We start from the raw sequence: 17,710 nt of genomic DNA, 5'->3' as shown, positions 1-17,710 counted from the left end.
GCATGTACTTTGTGTGGGCCTAGAATAGAGGCTCACCATTCAAGATGCTTGAGGAAGATGGTGTATGAGGGTCACAAGAAGTATCTGCCAGAGAGGACCATGAGCTACGTGAGGGCTTTTTCGGTCGCGGCCCCCTCCTACATTAAAGGCAAGCGATTGGAAGAGAACATTGGAGGACAATGAAGGTTCTCCATTCCTCATAATGAAGCGGTTTTCCATCTTCTATCAAGTACCATATTGGGACAGTCTTTTAATTAACCATTTACTTGACCTTGTGCATATTTTAAAAAATATAGCCGTGGTGATTTGGAAGACTATTAATGGGGCCAGAGAGAGCAAGGGACAAAGAAAATATTTACAAATAAGTGATCGTATGCAACACTAATTATAGCCATGAACCAAAGCTAATGGTAAGCTCCTACTACCTAAAGCTCTTTGGGTATTGATAAAAGAAGACGAAGCTCAACTTAAGAAATGCATTTTGGAGTTAAGTACTTTGACTGGATGCATGCACTGCCTAAAGGGGGCGTTTACAAAGGATGATGAGCTCTCCCGCTTGGAATCACACGATTAGCACAAGTTCTTGCAAATTGTCTTGCTTGCTTGGGGCCATAAAGGGTTGTCTCACCAATAGCACAAGGGATAAAATATACAAGATTGGCATCGTGGTCCACTGGATTTCATTAAAGAAGATAAGAAACGACACTTTGGAAGTAGCTTGCTTAAATGCCATAGAAGCTGTTACATTGGTGGAGAAGTTTCTCCTGACCAACATATTAACCATACAGATGAATCTCCTAATTCATATTTTGGATGAGGTGGCAACGGTGGCAGGGGTCATCTATTCACGTTGGATGTTCTTTTTGGAGAGGTTCATGAAGACAGTAAAAGGGTCTATCCGTCAAAGAGCTAACCCAAAGGGAAGTATGGCAATGGAATGGCTTATGTAGGAATCCTTAGTGTACATCATAGAGTTTCTTAGTACATCATAGAGTTTCTTAGTACCTTAGACCCTAAAATTCCTAAAGTGTGGTCAAAAGAGGAGGATGGTAGGGTAGATGGCAAGGGATTGAGAGAACAATGGATGTGACCTTACGAGACCAGATCAATAAATTTTACATCTCAAACTCAAGGAGTATGCAAAAGTGGATTGAGTGGTACGGAGAGGCCAAGAACAAAATGAATCAAGCTTGTCAAGCTTTTCGAAGGAGTCGGACTACAGCTCACTAACCATACCCTCCATCACTTGCTATAATTCCAGACTTTCGTTCAAATAAATGGCTCCAACAAGCCTTACAAGAAGCAAAACTTCACGGCGGTGAAGTTATTACAGACGATGAAGAAGAAGAGCTTGCATATTGTTGTGACTATCGTGTAGATGATTTCATTCATTTGAAGCCTCAATATGTCCACATGTTCTCCAAATATTGTTTACAACTTTTCCATAAACTAACGGACAATGTATTATTTTCTTCTAGTACCGAAAATTTGCAACATTGTGGTCACATCAATGGACACCATTTGTAGGTGGAACTCATCGTTAAGAAGATAACAACGTTCAATTGTGGTGTTAAAGCAAATTTCATGCAAGAAAGCAAGACTAGTGCAGGTGATCTAAATACGGATGTGAACATGCTTGGTTACTTTGGAACTATCCAAGAAATCATCAAGGTTGGCTTTAGAAAGTTTCATATGTTTATCTTTGATGTTAAGTGGCTCAAGGTAGTCACAATAGGAGTACATGCAACCGTACTAAGAGACCAATCCGGACCAGTTCAAGTGGACTCCACAAAGATATGGACAGAACAAAAGGACACATTTGTACTATTGGAGCATTGTGAGCAAGTGATCTTTAAGGAGTACCCAAGGGATCATCGATGGTGGTTTGTAATCCAAGTAAGTAGAGATTGGTACAGGCCACCAACAACAAGAGCAAGTTACTTTGCATATTGAAGTACAATAAGAGCAACGGCTAGACGAAGGTATAGAGATCGAACAATTCGACACAAGAGATGCCTCAAACACTATAGGTGGTGATATTAACGAGGAGCCAGAAACAAATGACGAACCAGGGCCAGAGCATGAAGATTTAGAGGTAGACATAGATGCATCTTCGAGTCCTACACGATTCGAAGATGGAGGGAAACATGCAAATATTCTCATGGCATACCCAACTTTTCTCTTTTTGTTGGTTTCATATATGCTTACACGTATTTATGTGAGAATATATATATATATATATATATATTGATTTCGATTAAAAAAGGCTACTCGAGAAAAAACTGGGGAAAAACAATTTTCGACGCTATTTTCTGACCTTTATTCCGATGATATTATAGACCCTATTTTCGATGTTTTTTTAGATGCCTATTTACACAATTATTTCGACTTTCATTAAGATGCGAATTTCGACGACGCAGAGGTGTCGAAAATCGTCGTCAGAACATAAGCATCTTGTAGTAGTGCCTACAGCACCCCTGCATCATAACAAAGATACGAAGTAACCAGCAAGAAAATGATAACTAGAACACTTTCATGTGTTTTGTAAGATTAAAAAAATAATCACAAAATCAAATATAAGGAGGAACAAGGCTCTCATTTCTACATCTTCACGCATGCTAAAATCATTTTAGGGTTCAAACCCAGCTAGAAATGGGCAAGAACCGTATTTAAATAGTTTATTTATATTATTGTCCAAAAGCCGGGCCAAAATCTTGTTATCTTTTTCTGCTACTTTGAGGACAGTTGTGATAATTGTAAATAAAACATCTGAATTTATTACTGTTTATTACCTGTGCTGAGCTTTGCGCTTTTTCAAACCGGTGAACTGTCGGTTCGTCTGACTGAACTCGCCCTGCCCGAATCAACCCTGCGCTGTAGATCGTCTGGAGCTGATCCGGGATCTGCAGTCTCACCGGAGATGTCCTCCAGGGAGCGACCTTTTGTCTCCGGAATGAGGAAGGTGAGCAGGAAGCCCAGCACACACATGGCCGCCAGCATGATGAGGGTCTTGCTCACCCCTATCCCGGGCTTGTAGCCCGCTTCCACCTTGCTGGGGTCGGGGTCTTGGGCAGAGAATGTGAAGCCGAAAGCTCCCAGCACAGCTCCCAGCTTGCCCACCGCAGCGGAGATGCCATGACACGTGCTGCGGAACCGGGCAGGAAAGATCTCAGCGGGCACGATGAAAGTGGTGGTGTTGGGCCCGAAGTTGTTGAAGAATAAAGTAACGGCGTAGATAATCATGAATCCCACCTGATTTTTGGTCTTCCAGTGGTTGTATGGTATGCCCAAGGCCAGCATGAAGACGGCCATCATCAAGAAGCCCTGGAGTTGGATGGGCTTCCGGCCAATGCGGTCGATCAAGAAGATGGTGCACCAGTAGCCGGGGATGATAGAGCACATGGCGATGAGGGCCTGGGCTCTGCATATTTGATACACTTCGTCGATGGCGCTCATGGTGGGCGCCGCCGGCAGCCAATTCACAGCAGTCAGGGCGTCCTTCTCGAACAGGATGAGCGTGTACCAGGGGAGGTTCGCCAGGAACCATGTGGAGGAGGTGCCTAGCAGGTGCATGCCGTGCCTCCGCCAGAACTCGTGGGAAAACAGCGCGTAGTCGGGCCCCGCTGCAGCTATCCGAGATCGGGCCACGGCCTCCGCTGCCGTGTCGAACTGCTTGTGCAGTACTTGGCCCATGTCTTCGGCGGCCTGCTTGGTGTCGCCGGCCACCAGAGCTGTGTAGCGGGCGGTCTCCGGCATCTTTGCCCTGAAGTAGTAGGTCAAAAGCGCGGGCACGCAGCCGAACAGGAACACAATCCTCCAAACGTAGTCGGCGGCATAGGGGATGGAAGCCACGGGGTCGACGTCGAAGGGGGGTGCAGGGTAGCGGCTCCTGAGGCCGGAGGCGGCGATGATGGCTACGGCTGCGCTGACGAGGATCCCGAAGCCTTGGTTGGCGTAGACAGCGCCCACGAAGGCCCCTCGGGTGCTGGTGTTGGCGTACTCCGACATTATGGTGGCAGAGAGGGGATAGTCCCCTCCAATGCCGAAGCCAAGCCAGAAGCGGAAGAAGATAAGGGTGGTGATGACGGCGTGGGGCCTGGAGCCGAAAGACAGCGCTGACGCAATGGAGCTGCACACCATGAGCACCGCCGTGATGCCGTACACCTTCTTCCGCCCCATCTTGTCGCCCAGCCAGCCGAAGAAGAGCTGGCCGAAGATTGTCCCGAGAAGCGCAACGCCGTTCACCGTGGCGTTGAGGCCCGGCGGGAGGGTACCTGGCACCCCGGACGCGGGGTCCGTGAAATATAGCCGGCCCAGCAGCTTGGTGACGGTGGAGACGCAGATGAGATCATAGGCGTCTGTGAAGAAGCCCATGCCGGCGATGACGATGGTCGTGAAGTGGAAGCCCTGCGTCTTGGCCGTGTCCAGCGCCGCCAGAACTTGCAGCTGCGCACCACCTGCTTGCACCGCCATCTCAACTGCAGGAACAGCACTCCCTTAATGATGTCGCACTCCAAAGGAACACTCCACTAGCAGTGAGCACCTCCGGCAATGATATACTCTATCTCTCAGCTTCGCCTCATTCCTCCTGATCCCAACAACCACCCAAAAACCCCATGAATTTTTAATCCAATTCAATCACGAGATAATTTACTTTGACGACGGAAATACAAAACCACCAAAAAAGGCAATATTTTAGACATACGACGCCGTAGACGTGGTGAATACAAATGAAGACGGACAAACAATATGCCTAAAGAAGACTGGTGAGAAACAAACAGCAAATATTAAAAGAAACTGATCATGCTCTTATAACTGCAACGATTTCTTAAGAAAAGCACAGAGACCCGCTGTACTTGTGGACGTACGAGTCGACAAAAGCACAGGATTAAAGAGAGGTAGAAGAATCCGCTCAATTTATAGTCGCCAAGGCGGCCAAGTAGAGATATAGCCCAACGGAGGAGGAGGAGGAGGAGGAATTTATAAGTTGAGGACCACACCGATTGTGCATTAACAATTATCCTTTCGTTGACATGCATTACGTATTATCCTGTCGTGTTGGTGCCTTTAGAAAGGGGTACATCAAACCAATTGCCAAGACGTCTGCAGTGCCTAGAATAAACGTTTTTCCTAACCATTGAAAAAAAGGATATGACCTAGTTCAAGACGCACCGATTTTTATTCAAAAAAAATGAGATGAACCGGCATTTGTTGACAAAATGTATCAGTAAATTGGTTTTATAGCAAAAAATAAGAAATGGTTTCTTTTAAGTGCGAATCACATTTATAATTTAAGAATTTATTTGCCATCAAACTCCGATCAGTACGTTTTTTTGCAAAATGCAGGACTGCATACCTTAGAATGCGCCATTATGCAAACCCTTGGGTTTCTTTTAAGTACATACTGCGCATTCATATTCATATTCATACAGACACAGAGACAGGCTTACAGAAAATGGCTAGTCAGTGCATTCACCCGTGATCCAACTGTTTTTGAGCGTGAAACTTTGACTTCTTGCTGTGTTGTTATTTAACCTATGACATCATCTCAATTTGCAGAGCTATTTGCCCTCTCATCAGATGAAGAGTGATCGATCAGATTTCGTGGGCGTAGTATCTCATAGCTCTTTTTTAGTATCTAGATTCTACAACGACAATTTTTTATATCTTTTTTTTGAAATCGATAAACGACAATGGTGTCATTTTTTTTTGTCTGTTTTCGAAGCTTCAAAAACGTGTATGATGTGCCTATACTAGAAGTGTAGGTTGCACCTGCATATTTTTAAAAATACCTTCAAATTTACAACTTGAAGGTACAAATATTTCCAAATCTTGAGAAGATACATAACAAAAACCCTCAAATTTCAAGATTTTTCTTTATAAATAATTTCTCAACTTTTACATGAAGGTTTTCCACTTCTTGGGGAATTTTTTTTTTACGAACATTGGCCTAAAGACTATGCTCATACTAGATTGTTCGTGTTGTATCGGGGCAGGCCAATCGCCATATGGTATGGTTTGAGCTGTTGTACTAAATTTGTAGTGTATAAATACGCTTCTCTTGGGTCGTGGGTACCGGGGTTGACCGCTTAGGTTCTTTGTGATAGATTTTAGGATTCACCTATTAGCAAAAACTTGAAAGGTTTGGTGGACCTAAGGGTTCAAAGATGTTAAAGGTGTTATATCTTAGTCATAATATGTTGAAGGTAGTTAGAGAGTAAAGAAATGATGTATGGATAGGTTTGTAAATTTTTGAAACTAAAGTAAACGGTTTTTTTCATATATTATACATGTATAATGTGATATTAAATAGTATGTACTATGTATTATACATGTATAATACATGTATAATGTGATATTAAATAGAATGTATTATACATGTATAATATTATACATGTATAATGTGATATTAAATAGTATGCACTATGTATACATATTTTACCAATGTGCATTTTGGAGTTTTTTACTTTGACTAGATGCATGCACTGCCTAAAGGAACACTGCCTAAAGGGGGCGTTTACAAAGGATGATGAGCTCTCCGGCTTGGAATCACATGATTAGCACAAGTTCTTGCACTTTATCTTGCTTGGGGCCATAAAGGGTTGTCTCACCAATAGTATAAGGGATACAATATACAAGATTGGCATCGTGGTCCACTAGATTTCATTAAAGAAGATAAGAAATGACACTTTGGAAGTAACCTGCTTAAATGCCATAGAAGCTGTTACATTGGTGGAGAAGTTTCTCTTGACCAACATATTAACCATACAGATACATCTCCTAATTCATATTTTGGATGAGGTGGCAATGGTGGTAGGGGTCATCTATTCACGTTGGATGTTCTTTTTGGAGAGGTTCATGAAGACACTAAAAGGGTCTGTCCGTCAAAGAGCTCACCCAAAGGGAAGTATGGCAATGGGATGGCTTATGCAGGAATCCTTAGTGTACATCACAGAGTTTCTTAGTACCTTAGACCCTAAAATTCCTAAAGTGTGGTCAAAAGAAGAGGATGGTAGGGTAGACGACAAGGGATTGAGAGAACACATCACATTCATTCATATCCATCACATTCGTTCTTTCATACCCACCACATACATTCTCATAACCATCCCATCACATTCATTCATATCCATCACATTCGTTCTTTCATACCCACCACATACATTCTCATAACCATCCCATCACATACATCCACTCACATCCCATATCATTCATTTACAAAGGGTGCAAGATGAAGGATATATTGTTCTTATTGGAGAACAGGCTTACCAAGCATGGCGAGTAAGTTCCTACACCCTACACCTCTTTGTTTTTGCAAAACTGATTTTTGATTCTGTTAGTTTTATTGTGTTTTAGGATCATGTTACTAGAAACGGTGGTTCAAATGTCAAAGCAAGAAGCAATGGAAATGTGAGAAGTGAAGGGGTGGAGTTGCAAGGAATAATAATAATCACAATGCATGAGATGTAGACCCCCTCAATGTAACCCGTAGCTTCATAGATTTTCGTTACACTTTATTTTGTATATGAGATTTTGGAACCATACACTTACGTAATTCTGCAAGTGTTGTAATTGAATTTTGACATTCCTGAAACCATGAATTACAATTGTCTTTTTTTTTTTGTATTTGTCAAGTTTTACAATACACTTATCCATGACGATGATTAAGACATATATATGTACGTATGTATGTATTCCAATATTCTCTCTCTCTCTCTCTCTCTCTCTCTCTCTCTCTCTCTCTCATTAACTTTTGAATACTCTCATTAAAACCTACATCCGTCACAAAATAGACGTTGCTTTATAAGCGTTGAAATTTATGTCAGAATAACGATTAGTGTTGGAGTTGAAACAAGTGTCACAATAAGCGTTGAAAACAATGTCGTAAAATAAGATCTCTTTTCAACATTTTTAATGATGCGTAATTTGATGCATATTTTCACACGTACTTTAACTCGGATATCAACGATTTCATACTCAGGATTCAGGAAACTAGTTCAATCGAGCTTTACACCAATCATTCCTCACCGTTCACCCAATGTTGAGGATACTCGCTCCATCGAACTTCACACTTAATTATGACTAAAACTTGATTTTTTTTACATTATTACTAAAACTTAATAAAATTAGAATCCCTATCCCATCAATTTGACAATATTGTTTAGTAAAATTTATGAGAGAATCCTTTCCCAATAAATTTGAGAATATTTCTAGTGAAATTTAAAGTTAGCCTTAGGCTAGGTCTATCGGTCCATAGTTGATTTTGTACGATGGCAGGCAGTTTGGCTTGGGGGGTTCACTATATGTAAACTGTCTATATCACATGCGTTCAAGGCATGATTTAAAAACCCCTTATGTATGAGTTTTTCATGAATTAAAGACACCCTTTTTCTATTTAGTCTGTAAATACCCCCTTTTAATGGTACCCTTCTGTATGTAAAAAATGTGTTAAAAATGGATTTAAAAAACTCCTTCTCTTGAACCCACATGCTACGCTTATATATTTATGAGTTACCCCTGAGCACTTAGGCTATCTTAAACTTCTATAATCCCTTCACCACAACACACGAGAGCATAGCCATGCAAATTTTAAAGAATCCATTTATGGAAAAAAAATTACGGCCAAGGACGTGCGGCTATAGCCACGCATATAATTGTGTATATAAGCGTGTATATAGTCACTCACACAGCAACACGTATAGCCATAGACTATGTTTGCAAAAAAAAAGAGACATAATGAGAGAGATATGTGTCCCCAAATCTCTCCCCCATTCTGTCCCTATTGTTTTTATCACATTATTGAAACACTAAAAAATCACGTTAAGAAAAAACCTTAATTACTTAAAACATACATTACATACAAATACAAAAAAAATTCCAATACAATATTGTGGGCATTACAACAATACTATTATATTGCAAATTATATAAGTTGATCATGTCCAAAAATGACAAAAGATGAAGATGGCTAAGAAAGCTAATTAAATTAATTCATAATGTTCTTCTTCATCTTCATCAAGATTCTCCTCGCCCACATCTTTAGCATGTGTCATCTTCATGTCCTAAATAGTGAAACAATCCAAAAAAGCAAGCCACAAGAAAAACAATATAAGAATTGAGACGCTTTGGTGATAATTAAAATTCAAGTTTAACTGCTACTAAGTTTGTTGAGCTCCCTCTTGTTTGATCCACTCTCAAATCTCGGCTTCATTATTTCTTGTAGTACCTTTTCTCTGAAGCCATTAGGGGGTGACCTACTACCCTTTTCTCTGGCAATCATGGCAAGTAAGTACATTCCTAAACCCTAAACCTCTTTGTTTTTGCAAAACTTATTTTCACTTGTGATAGTTTTATTGTGTTTTAGGATCATGTAGCTAGAAATGTTGGTGCAAATGCCTAAGAAAGAAGCAATGGAAATGTGAGAAGCGAAGGGGGTGGAGCTGCAAGGAACAATAATAATCGCAATGCATGAGATGTAGACTCCCTAGGCTCTAGCTCCATAGTTTTTCATTATGCTTTATTTTGTATATGAGCTATTTGGAATCATAACTTATGTAACTCTGCCAAGTATTGTAATTGAATTTTGACATTCCTAAAACCATGAATTTAAATTGTCCTTTTTTGGTATTTGTCAAATTTTATTTACATTACACTTGTCCATGATTCTGAAATGGACATGAAGTTGTGTTAGTTTTACTATGTCTACATTAGAAAAAAAGAGTTGGGGCAGACTGGGGAGTCCTATGCGTAGACTCCCCAGTCTATTCCCTGCTTTCTTTTTCTCTGTAGTCCTTTCAATACTCAACAATAAAAATAGTAGTGGTATTTTGCTACTCAACAATAAAAATAGTAGTGGTATTTTGCTACTCAACGAAATATTGTTGCCCAAATACAACATTACGCTGCAGAGCAGCGAACCCATTAAAGTGAAGATATCAGCATGTTTAGGAACAAAATAGGCCCGACATCTCCATACCCGTCTAGTTACAAAAGTACTGCTATTTCAGCTGCTAAACCCTCATTATGTTGTAGTTTTTTTCCAATACAGGGGATGATGAAATTTGGCTACACATCCTAGCAATGATAGATAATGTACCTAAAATAAGAGATTCTCGCTTTTGTAATGAATCTAGGATAGAAATATTTCCTATCATGAGATAGTGGATTCTATTGTAGATATAGAGACCCCCATTAGGCTATACCAAGAATTGAGTCCACGGAATCAAGAGCTTGAAGCCTCCTTAAAACGAGCACAACGAACCTTAGTTAGGCTCCAAGAATCTATTGGTCAACTTGAAAAGTCACACAGACTTCACAAACAAGAGATGACCATTCAAAAGACTCTAGGAAAAAGAAGGCTAGATCTATCAATATTTTACCAGAGGAACCCCTAGTGGTAAAAATTTACCATGATTGGGTCTAATACATAATAGCCATTTAGACCCATGAAATGTTTAAATAAACTTGGAAACTCAATAGGGAGGGGCCAACAACATCTATATAGATGTGTGTCTTCTTCAGTAAGACTAAAATCCCTTCCTAGTACACCTAAACACAAGAACCGATCAAGCTTAATTGTTCAGCTCTAGGAGAAAAGGGAACAAAGATTTGGTGATGAAGGATAGAGAAGCTAAGGCTAAGATAAAAGCCTTACTGAAAGAAGAAGAAGAGGGAAATACTAGACCTCTTCCTGATAATTTTTATAAAAATAACCATCGGCAATAGGCTCATTCAAAGTGACAAGGTGAAACATTCTCCTGGTGACAACCCAATGGAGGTCTAAAGCTAGAGAGTAGCCTAAGATGGTGTACATTGCAAAAGAACTAGACCCTAAAAGATTTATCATGTCTCCTCCAAAGAGTTTCACGTCGTGTTTTCATGGTCCTATACTGACATGAAAGGTGTGTGCATCCTTTAGGTGTTATGCATGCAATCCCCATAGTGGTGGAATCACGGCCAATTAGATAAAGGCCATGTAAGATGAACCCACAATATGCTCAGATTATCGAAGAGGAAATTAAAAAACTTTTCGTTCAACCACTATGAGATCAAACACACAAATGTAGTGTCCCTGATTGTGGTGGTGATAAATAAAAACAACAACTTGAGGATTTGTAGTGACCTTAAGAACGTCAACACTACTAGAGTAAAGGATAGCTTCCCATATCCTTTCACAGAGCACGCCCTTGAGAGAGTAGCAGGAAAACAAAATTATAGTTTTCTTTACAGATTTTTTGGATATAATCAGGTCATGATTGATCCTAAGACAACCTAAGTGCTAACATAAGACAACCTTTGCTACTCAATGGGCCATTTTTGCTTACAGAGTCATGCCTTTTGGCCTTATAAATTCTCCAGCAACATTACAAATAATGGTGAGAATAGCCTTCCAAGACCTTCTTAGATAATGTTTAGAAGTGTTCATGGATTATATGTGTGTTAATTCCTCTTAGAAAGAACACTTAGACTGTCTACAAAAAGTATTTGACTTGTGCAGGTTGTATTGCATCTCTCTAAACTTAAACAAGTGTTAGTTCATGGTACATCATGGGGTAATTCTTGGACACATTGTTCGCAACAAGAATGGTATATCAAATGATGAGAGTAAAATCAAGGTTATCATAGAACTTTCACGGCCACTTAACTTCAAGGGTGTCCAAAGGTTCATGGGACATTGTGGATATTATAGGAGATTTATCTTCCTAAATGTAGACCTCACCTGACCACTTCTATATAGATTGCTCATACACGTGAAAAGCATACATGTCACCTAGGAATGGTTGAAACTAAAAAGTGAAATTCACAAATAGCTATCAAGGAACCTAAAGAATTTGAGGAAAAAGTCAGATGTAGATGCCAAGTGTTGCAAGTAAACATGGCATGAGTTGTGGCAATCGAATAGGAGGAAGAGGGGGAAGTAAAGCTTGCTATACTATGGTTACACATGACCATGAACCGCACATCCCTCACAAAATTAGGATTACTAAATTGTGGTGCAAGTCACAATCTTGTGTCCTATGAATCTTAGACATCTTTGGGAAAACCCAAACTAACTTCTATGACTGCTCAAGTGCATGCTATGGGCAATCACTAAGTAGATTATGTTGCACGTGCAAAATGATATTTTCAATCACCGACATACCTATTTAAGGAAAAATCTTTTTTACACCTCCTTCAGCACTATTCGAATGTGTTGTTGAGATATTGGATGGGACATCATTGATGTACCATCAACTAGGATGCAAGGACATTAACTTTGAAGATTTCTAATTAATAAATCTACGTCCTTCTTTTACGGAGGATGAAACATGAAACTTGACTGATGAAAACTCTCTCCTTGCATTACCTTGATCTCAACACCTCTTATAACATATGATGAAGGGAAATGAGTCCTGACGTAGATAACCCATGTACTTGTTCCTCTTAAAACAGAGGTTAATTTCAATAAATGGCCCAACATTCAAAAAGCCAACCTACAAAAGTGGAGACCACCGATTAAACAACCACAAGTCCAGGCCTCTCAACGATGGCTACCCAAACTGCTTTCGGAAGCCCAAAAATGTCCCCCAAATGTAAACATCTGGATACCAAAATCTGCAACACATGGCTACCGTTGTCCACAACCTCAGCCAAGTGACAAAAAAACACAACATCCATGCACGAATCATGATAATAATAACCATGAAAATAGACATACATTACCTATACATACAATTTAGACATAGAGGAAATTGCCACAAATCTAGGTCCCAAAGAGCCTCTTAAAGACCTAAAGATACTACCAAGGCAATCACCATGTTTGGATGCCAATTTGTTGGACTTTGTCAACCAAATCCATGCCACCACAACAACATACACAAAGGTGTCCACAACCTTCATCTACCTAGAACAATAAGATCAATCTATCAAAAAAAAATTATAAGTGTTGCCGAATCTAGACAAGGTATCTCTACAACCTACACCTACACAAAACATTGAAGGACCCTTGTTGGAAATAATCTCATTACAACTTGTTAAACTTATGCTCGCATTGCAACATCCCTCAAATAAAAAACATGTTTTCAATTCCATTCAACTAGTCACACACTACTAATTACTAAACATTTACATATGGCTACGAACTCCACATGTCCCTGAGAGAGGAATCCTCAAGGGCAATCTTCAAATCTTTACAACAAGACCATCTTCCTTACTAAAAACATTGATGGATGTCGGCTGCTCTCCATTAAAATAGTACAAGATGGCATTATGTATAAGTTAAAATATGGCTATCCGAAGTGCTTCTTGGTGCTCAAAAAAATTTATAAGTGTTGCCAAATCTAGACAAGGTATCTCTACAACCTACACCTACACAAAACATGGAAGGACCAATTTCATTAGAACTTGTTAAACTTATGCTCGCATTGCAACATCCCTCAAATAAAAAACATGTTTTCAATTCCATTCACCGAGTCACACACTACTAACTACTAAACATTTACAAATGGCTACAAATTACACATGCCCTTGAGGGAGGAATCCTTAAAGGGAATCTTTAAATCTTCATAAAAAGACCATCTTAGAGTGACTAAAAAATTTGATGGATGTGAGCTTCTCTCCATTAAAATAGGACAAGATGGCACTATGTATAATTTGAAATATGGCTCTCCAAAGTGCTTCTTGGTGCTCAAAGTACCCTTTGTGCAAACTAAATCCGCCTCACCAAAGCATTAATCTCCTACACATTTGAGTTTTGAGTGGGAGATCCACTACCAAACCCTTTGAGCTTATGGATTTGATAACATCTTCCGTTCCACAACTGATTGTGTGGCCGCTCTAAACAATAATGGAGTACTATATAATGCCATTACATCTAATGGCAAACTTTACATCAATTGTAGATACATATCCCTCCTCATCCAGGTACAAGGATTCAGAAAGTAAAAAAAGTTCCCTAAAAAGATCCTCTAGGTCATTTTAAATGGCAAAGTTTATGATTAATAATAATTCATCAACAAGGAGATTGACTCTAACGCGAAAAACCACAGGTAGATCATTCACAATCCCTACATCCTCAACACCCTGTTAATCAGAACAATGTCTCTCCTTGAGATGCAGCTCATCAACAGAATGTGGATCCACACTTTGTGCTGTGGAGACTTCATCCTTGGCAGCTCTGCTACCCCTTATTATCAACCTCACACCACCCTCTTCACCCAAATTCCCACCTACATTTTCCACCAACCCCAATACCCACATCTCCTACCAATCATTCCACACCACTCACCTCTTTCGCTAATCCCTCTCCCACCATGAATACAACCATGGAGTCCTACATCCAAAAGAGATGGTGGCCCAGATTCAACTCTACCAAGCACAAATTTCAACTAGACATGACCATTCTTAAGTTCCTTGAAAGATGAGCTAATGAGAACTCAAAAGTTTCTAGAGGACAAACAAAAGATATACTAAGCATAAATCAAAAAGGTGACAGAAGAAACTAAAACAATGCTCCAACAATCAAGGAAAAAATTCAAGGAGTTGGACAATAGATCACTCAAAGAATAAAAGGAAATGCAAGACTCCATAAGCCACCTTGATAAAGAAGAGGGATAGACACAAAACAACATGTGGATAATATTTGTGATTTTTTTAATAATCCTATGTTATTAAACACATTCTTGAATGTATTTAATTCCTTGCATTATCATTTTCTTCTGGCTTATTTTTATAACTTTGTGATCATGTAGGAGTGTAGTGGGATTAAATGAATTATATCTTTTTTATCATGTACGGGGGTGTAGTGGGATTAAATAAATCATCAATCATTTATCTTAAAGCCTCATTTCTATTTGAAGTTAAATATTTACATGCCTAACTCTCCTAGTTTTCAAAGCCATCGCTTAGGAGGAAGAAGAAAGGGTTTAAGCCCTCGTTCAAGATATAACCCGAAAGGGACAAGAACTATAGTTAAATTCTCTATATATTGTTCAAAAACTCGCATGGCCTAATATCTTTGATATTTACCATAAACATTGAAAATATTTTGGAGACTCTTTTTTTCTAGGTTTGTCTTTTACTTATTGACTAGTTATCCTTGTCATGACAATTGCAACTCATGATGTTTCTTTTTGAGCCTAGACGTTGTTCATGGATTACAATTACCTCCTCCAAAGATGCACGCAAGATTCAATACTTGCTGCATTGCAATCCATTGTCCTTTATAAAGTCTTGATTTTTTTTTACTAATTTGGGACTAGATTTCACATCCTTACCACACACAAAGGAACTAAGCTTGCCCATAGAGAAAATACTCTTACAAACTTGGGATGACTAATGAGTCGAAACAAAGCATAGGAGAAAAACATAGCCTATATGCACGTGAGTGAGGGAGCCTTAGTAATCATGAAAAAGAGAAGTGTGTACGACGTCAATCTAGGAAATCTAAAAAACTTCGAAAATAATACGTTAGGACTAATGCTCGATAAAAATGTTCTCTCTTAAAATTAAAGGCAATGCTTAGGTTTTACCAGGATTTTAAATCATACAACTGTCGAGATTTATAACTGAAATATACAGATTTCATCCCTTATAACTAAAGAAAACCTAGAATTCCAAGAGGGATTATTGAATTTCAGCCAACCGGGTTAGGCGAGCAGTGGTTTGGGACCATGGGGTATTTAAATTTCAACCGGAAATTTATACTACAAACCCGGTTATGTGAGCCGTGGTTGGGACGACGTGGGTATGGTATTGACCTTTTCATCGATTATCAAGTTGGATTGGGCGCGCCCAGCAGCCAGGGCCAGGGGGCCAAGCTGCCGGTTCTCATCAAGACTTTTGCACAACAACTTTTTTTTCTTAGCAAAACGCAACTTGATACATAGTGCGTCCGCGCACGATCATCCGAGCATCTTAGCATGCAATTTTCAGTTTTGAGAAAAGAAGATTTGTGTCTTCGTCTCGACCTCTTTTGAAGTATCAAAGGATGGACTTTCAGTGTTGGGTAGGTGTATAGCCATGTGGTGTGATTCGAGCTTTTGTAATGCGTAAACACTCGCCTCTTGGACCACGGGGTTGGATCCTCGATTCCCAATGCTAGGGAAAACTAGTTCCATCGAGCTTCACATCCATCGTTCTCATGGGTTCTTCCACTGCTGGGAAACTTGTTCCATCGAGCTTCACATCAATGGACGAAAGAGGAGATTGTAATTTTGAATGAGCATTGTCTTCATACTTCAATTTAAATATTAAATCAAAACTTGAATTGTTTTAGAATCCTTCTCCCATGAATTTGAGAATATTTATAGTCAAATTAAAGGTAAGGTATAGGCTAGGCCGAACGTATATTTTCCTACTAGACCCACACTATAGTAGGTACTTCGACCATCTTAAACTTACATTTGCCCTTGCCACTCAAAAGGGATGTAGATGCTTCCAGTATAGCCTTGTGGAATATGAAATTCAGTATCCTTTCTCATACAAACATAAAGTTTTAGACATTACCAAAGACTTCCACCTAGATGTCAAGTATGAAAGCCAAGGGCGTCCATGAAAAGGTAACCTACTACTGAGTTTACCTCCAAAGTTTGATGTCTCTCAAGGTAGAATATAGAGGTGCTTAAGCAATGGTGAAGAAGCATGTAGGTGCATTTTTTGAAAAAAAGTCCACAACATCATATGACAAGATGCAAGGGACTCTTTAGTCCCATTTCTACAATTTGAACATGTTTACATATCTTTTTACATGTACATTTAAAAGTTCCTCATATACACATGCGCTTACTTAACTTGACTATTTTTTCCTAGATTATATTCGACCTCGACCAACATGACTATTTTTACACATACCCTTTTACACATTTAATTTGTCTATTTTTTACTAGATTATAATCTTCCTTGGCGAATGTTATCCCAATGTATGGTATGACATATAAATCACTACTTGATCTACATGTTTATTCAAAGATCGAAATGAAGAAAATGGATGTGCATCAAGAGAACAACAATGTGAAAAAAAGGCATAAACCCTTTTAGAGCATGACTAAAATACCAATAAGAAGAGCTTGCAGCTTTCATTTATTTTTCATTGATATAGGTTAGGACGATGTTCAAGCTTATATATAGAATGATTTAGTGTATGCAAGATGGAACCGATGAAGTTTACCTTAGATGTGTTTGACTAAAAATGCGATCGCTTGTCTAAATGCTAGATATCATTTTTTGTGTCAATTTCTGTTTCTAGATTTCTAGTTATGATTACATATAAGATAAATTGGCACAACCCTAAAATTTTGGTGGACAAGATGAATTGTCACATTCTATATTCTTTTTCTCTTTCTAATATCTCCCAAATATGTTAATATAAGTGCTTGTAATGGTGTTATTGTCTAGGGCTTTATCACCGCCAATATTAAAGTTTAGCATTGCTTATATCAACATTTCGTATTGTGGTGCTATTTCCCATTTTATGATTACATTTAAGATATAAATCAGCACAACCTTAAAATTTTGGTAGATAAGATGAATGTTCACATCGTATATTCTTTTTTCTTTCTAATATCTCCCAAAGCTAATAAAGTGCTCGTAATGGTGCTATTGTGTAGTACTTTATCACCACCAATACCAAAGTTTAAAATTGCTTATATCAACATTTTGGGCGGCATTAGATAAGCACTACAACTACAAATAACCAATGAAAATGGACTCAATTATTATAGCGACTTATGCA

At 39.1% G+C, this 17,710-nt stretch overlaps 1 protein-coding gene across 4 annotated transcripts; it reads right to left on the bottom strand.

Moving 5' to 3' along the window:
- Positions 1-2,271: 2,271 nt before the first annotated feature.
- LOC147616946 (inorganic phosphate transporter 1-1-like) lies at positions 2,272-4,998 on the bottom strand. 4 transcript variants are annotated; one of them, XM_086776586.1, is made up of 3 exons: positions 4,848-4,978; positions 2,793-4,588; positions 2,272-2,477 (listed from the first exon to the last, which is right to left on the bottom strand). In XM_086776586.1, exon 2 carries the CDS (start codon positions 4,471-4,473, stop codon positions 2,815-2,817), a length of 1,659 nt encoding a protein of 552 aa, XP_086632712.1. In that variant the 5' UTR covers positions 4,474-4,588; positions 4,848-4,978; the 3' UTR covers positions 2,272-2,477; positions 2,793-2,814. The 4 variants fall into 4 exon arrangements, with proteins under 4 accessions (XP_086632712.1, XP_086632713.1, XP_086632711.1 ...); XM_086776587.1 differs by lacking the exon at positions 2,272-2,477 and having other exon boundaries at positions 2,563-4,588; positions 4,869-4,998; XM_086776585.1 differs by lacking the exon at positions 2,272-2,477 and having other exon boundaries at positions 2,563-4,588.
- Positions 4,999-17,710: the final 12,712 nt, after the last annotated feature.

Source organism: Cibotium barometz, chromosome 37 (assembly GCF_041138505.1).
Source record: "Cibotium barometz isolate CiBa-2024 chromosome 37, ASM4113850v1, whole genome shotgun sequence".
Taxonomy (NCBI): Eukaryota; Viridiplantae; Streptophyta; class Polypodiopsida; order Cyatheales; family Cibotiaceae; genus Cibotium; species Cibotium barometz.
This window is presented reverse-complemented; position numbering and strand designations above follow the sequence as displayed.

Coding starts and splice junctions, on each gene's coding strand:
- LOC147616946 (XM_086776587.1), bottom strand. CDS start 4,473: ATGGCGGTGCAAGCAGGTGGTGCGCAGCTGCAAGTTCTGGCGGCGCTG.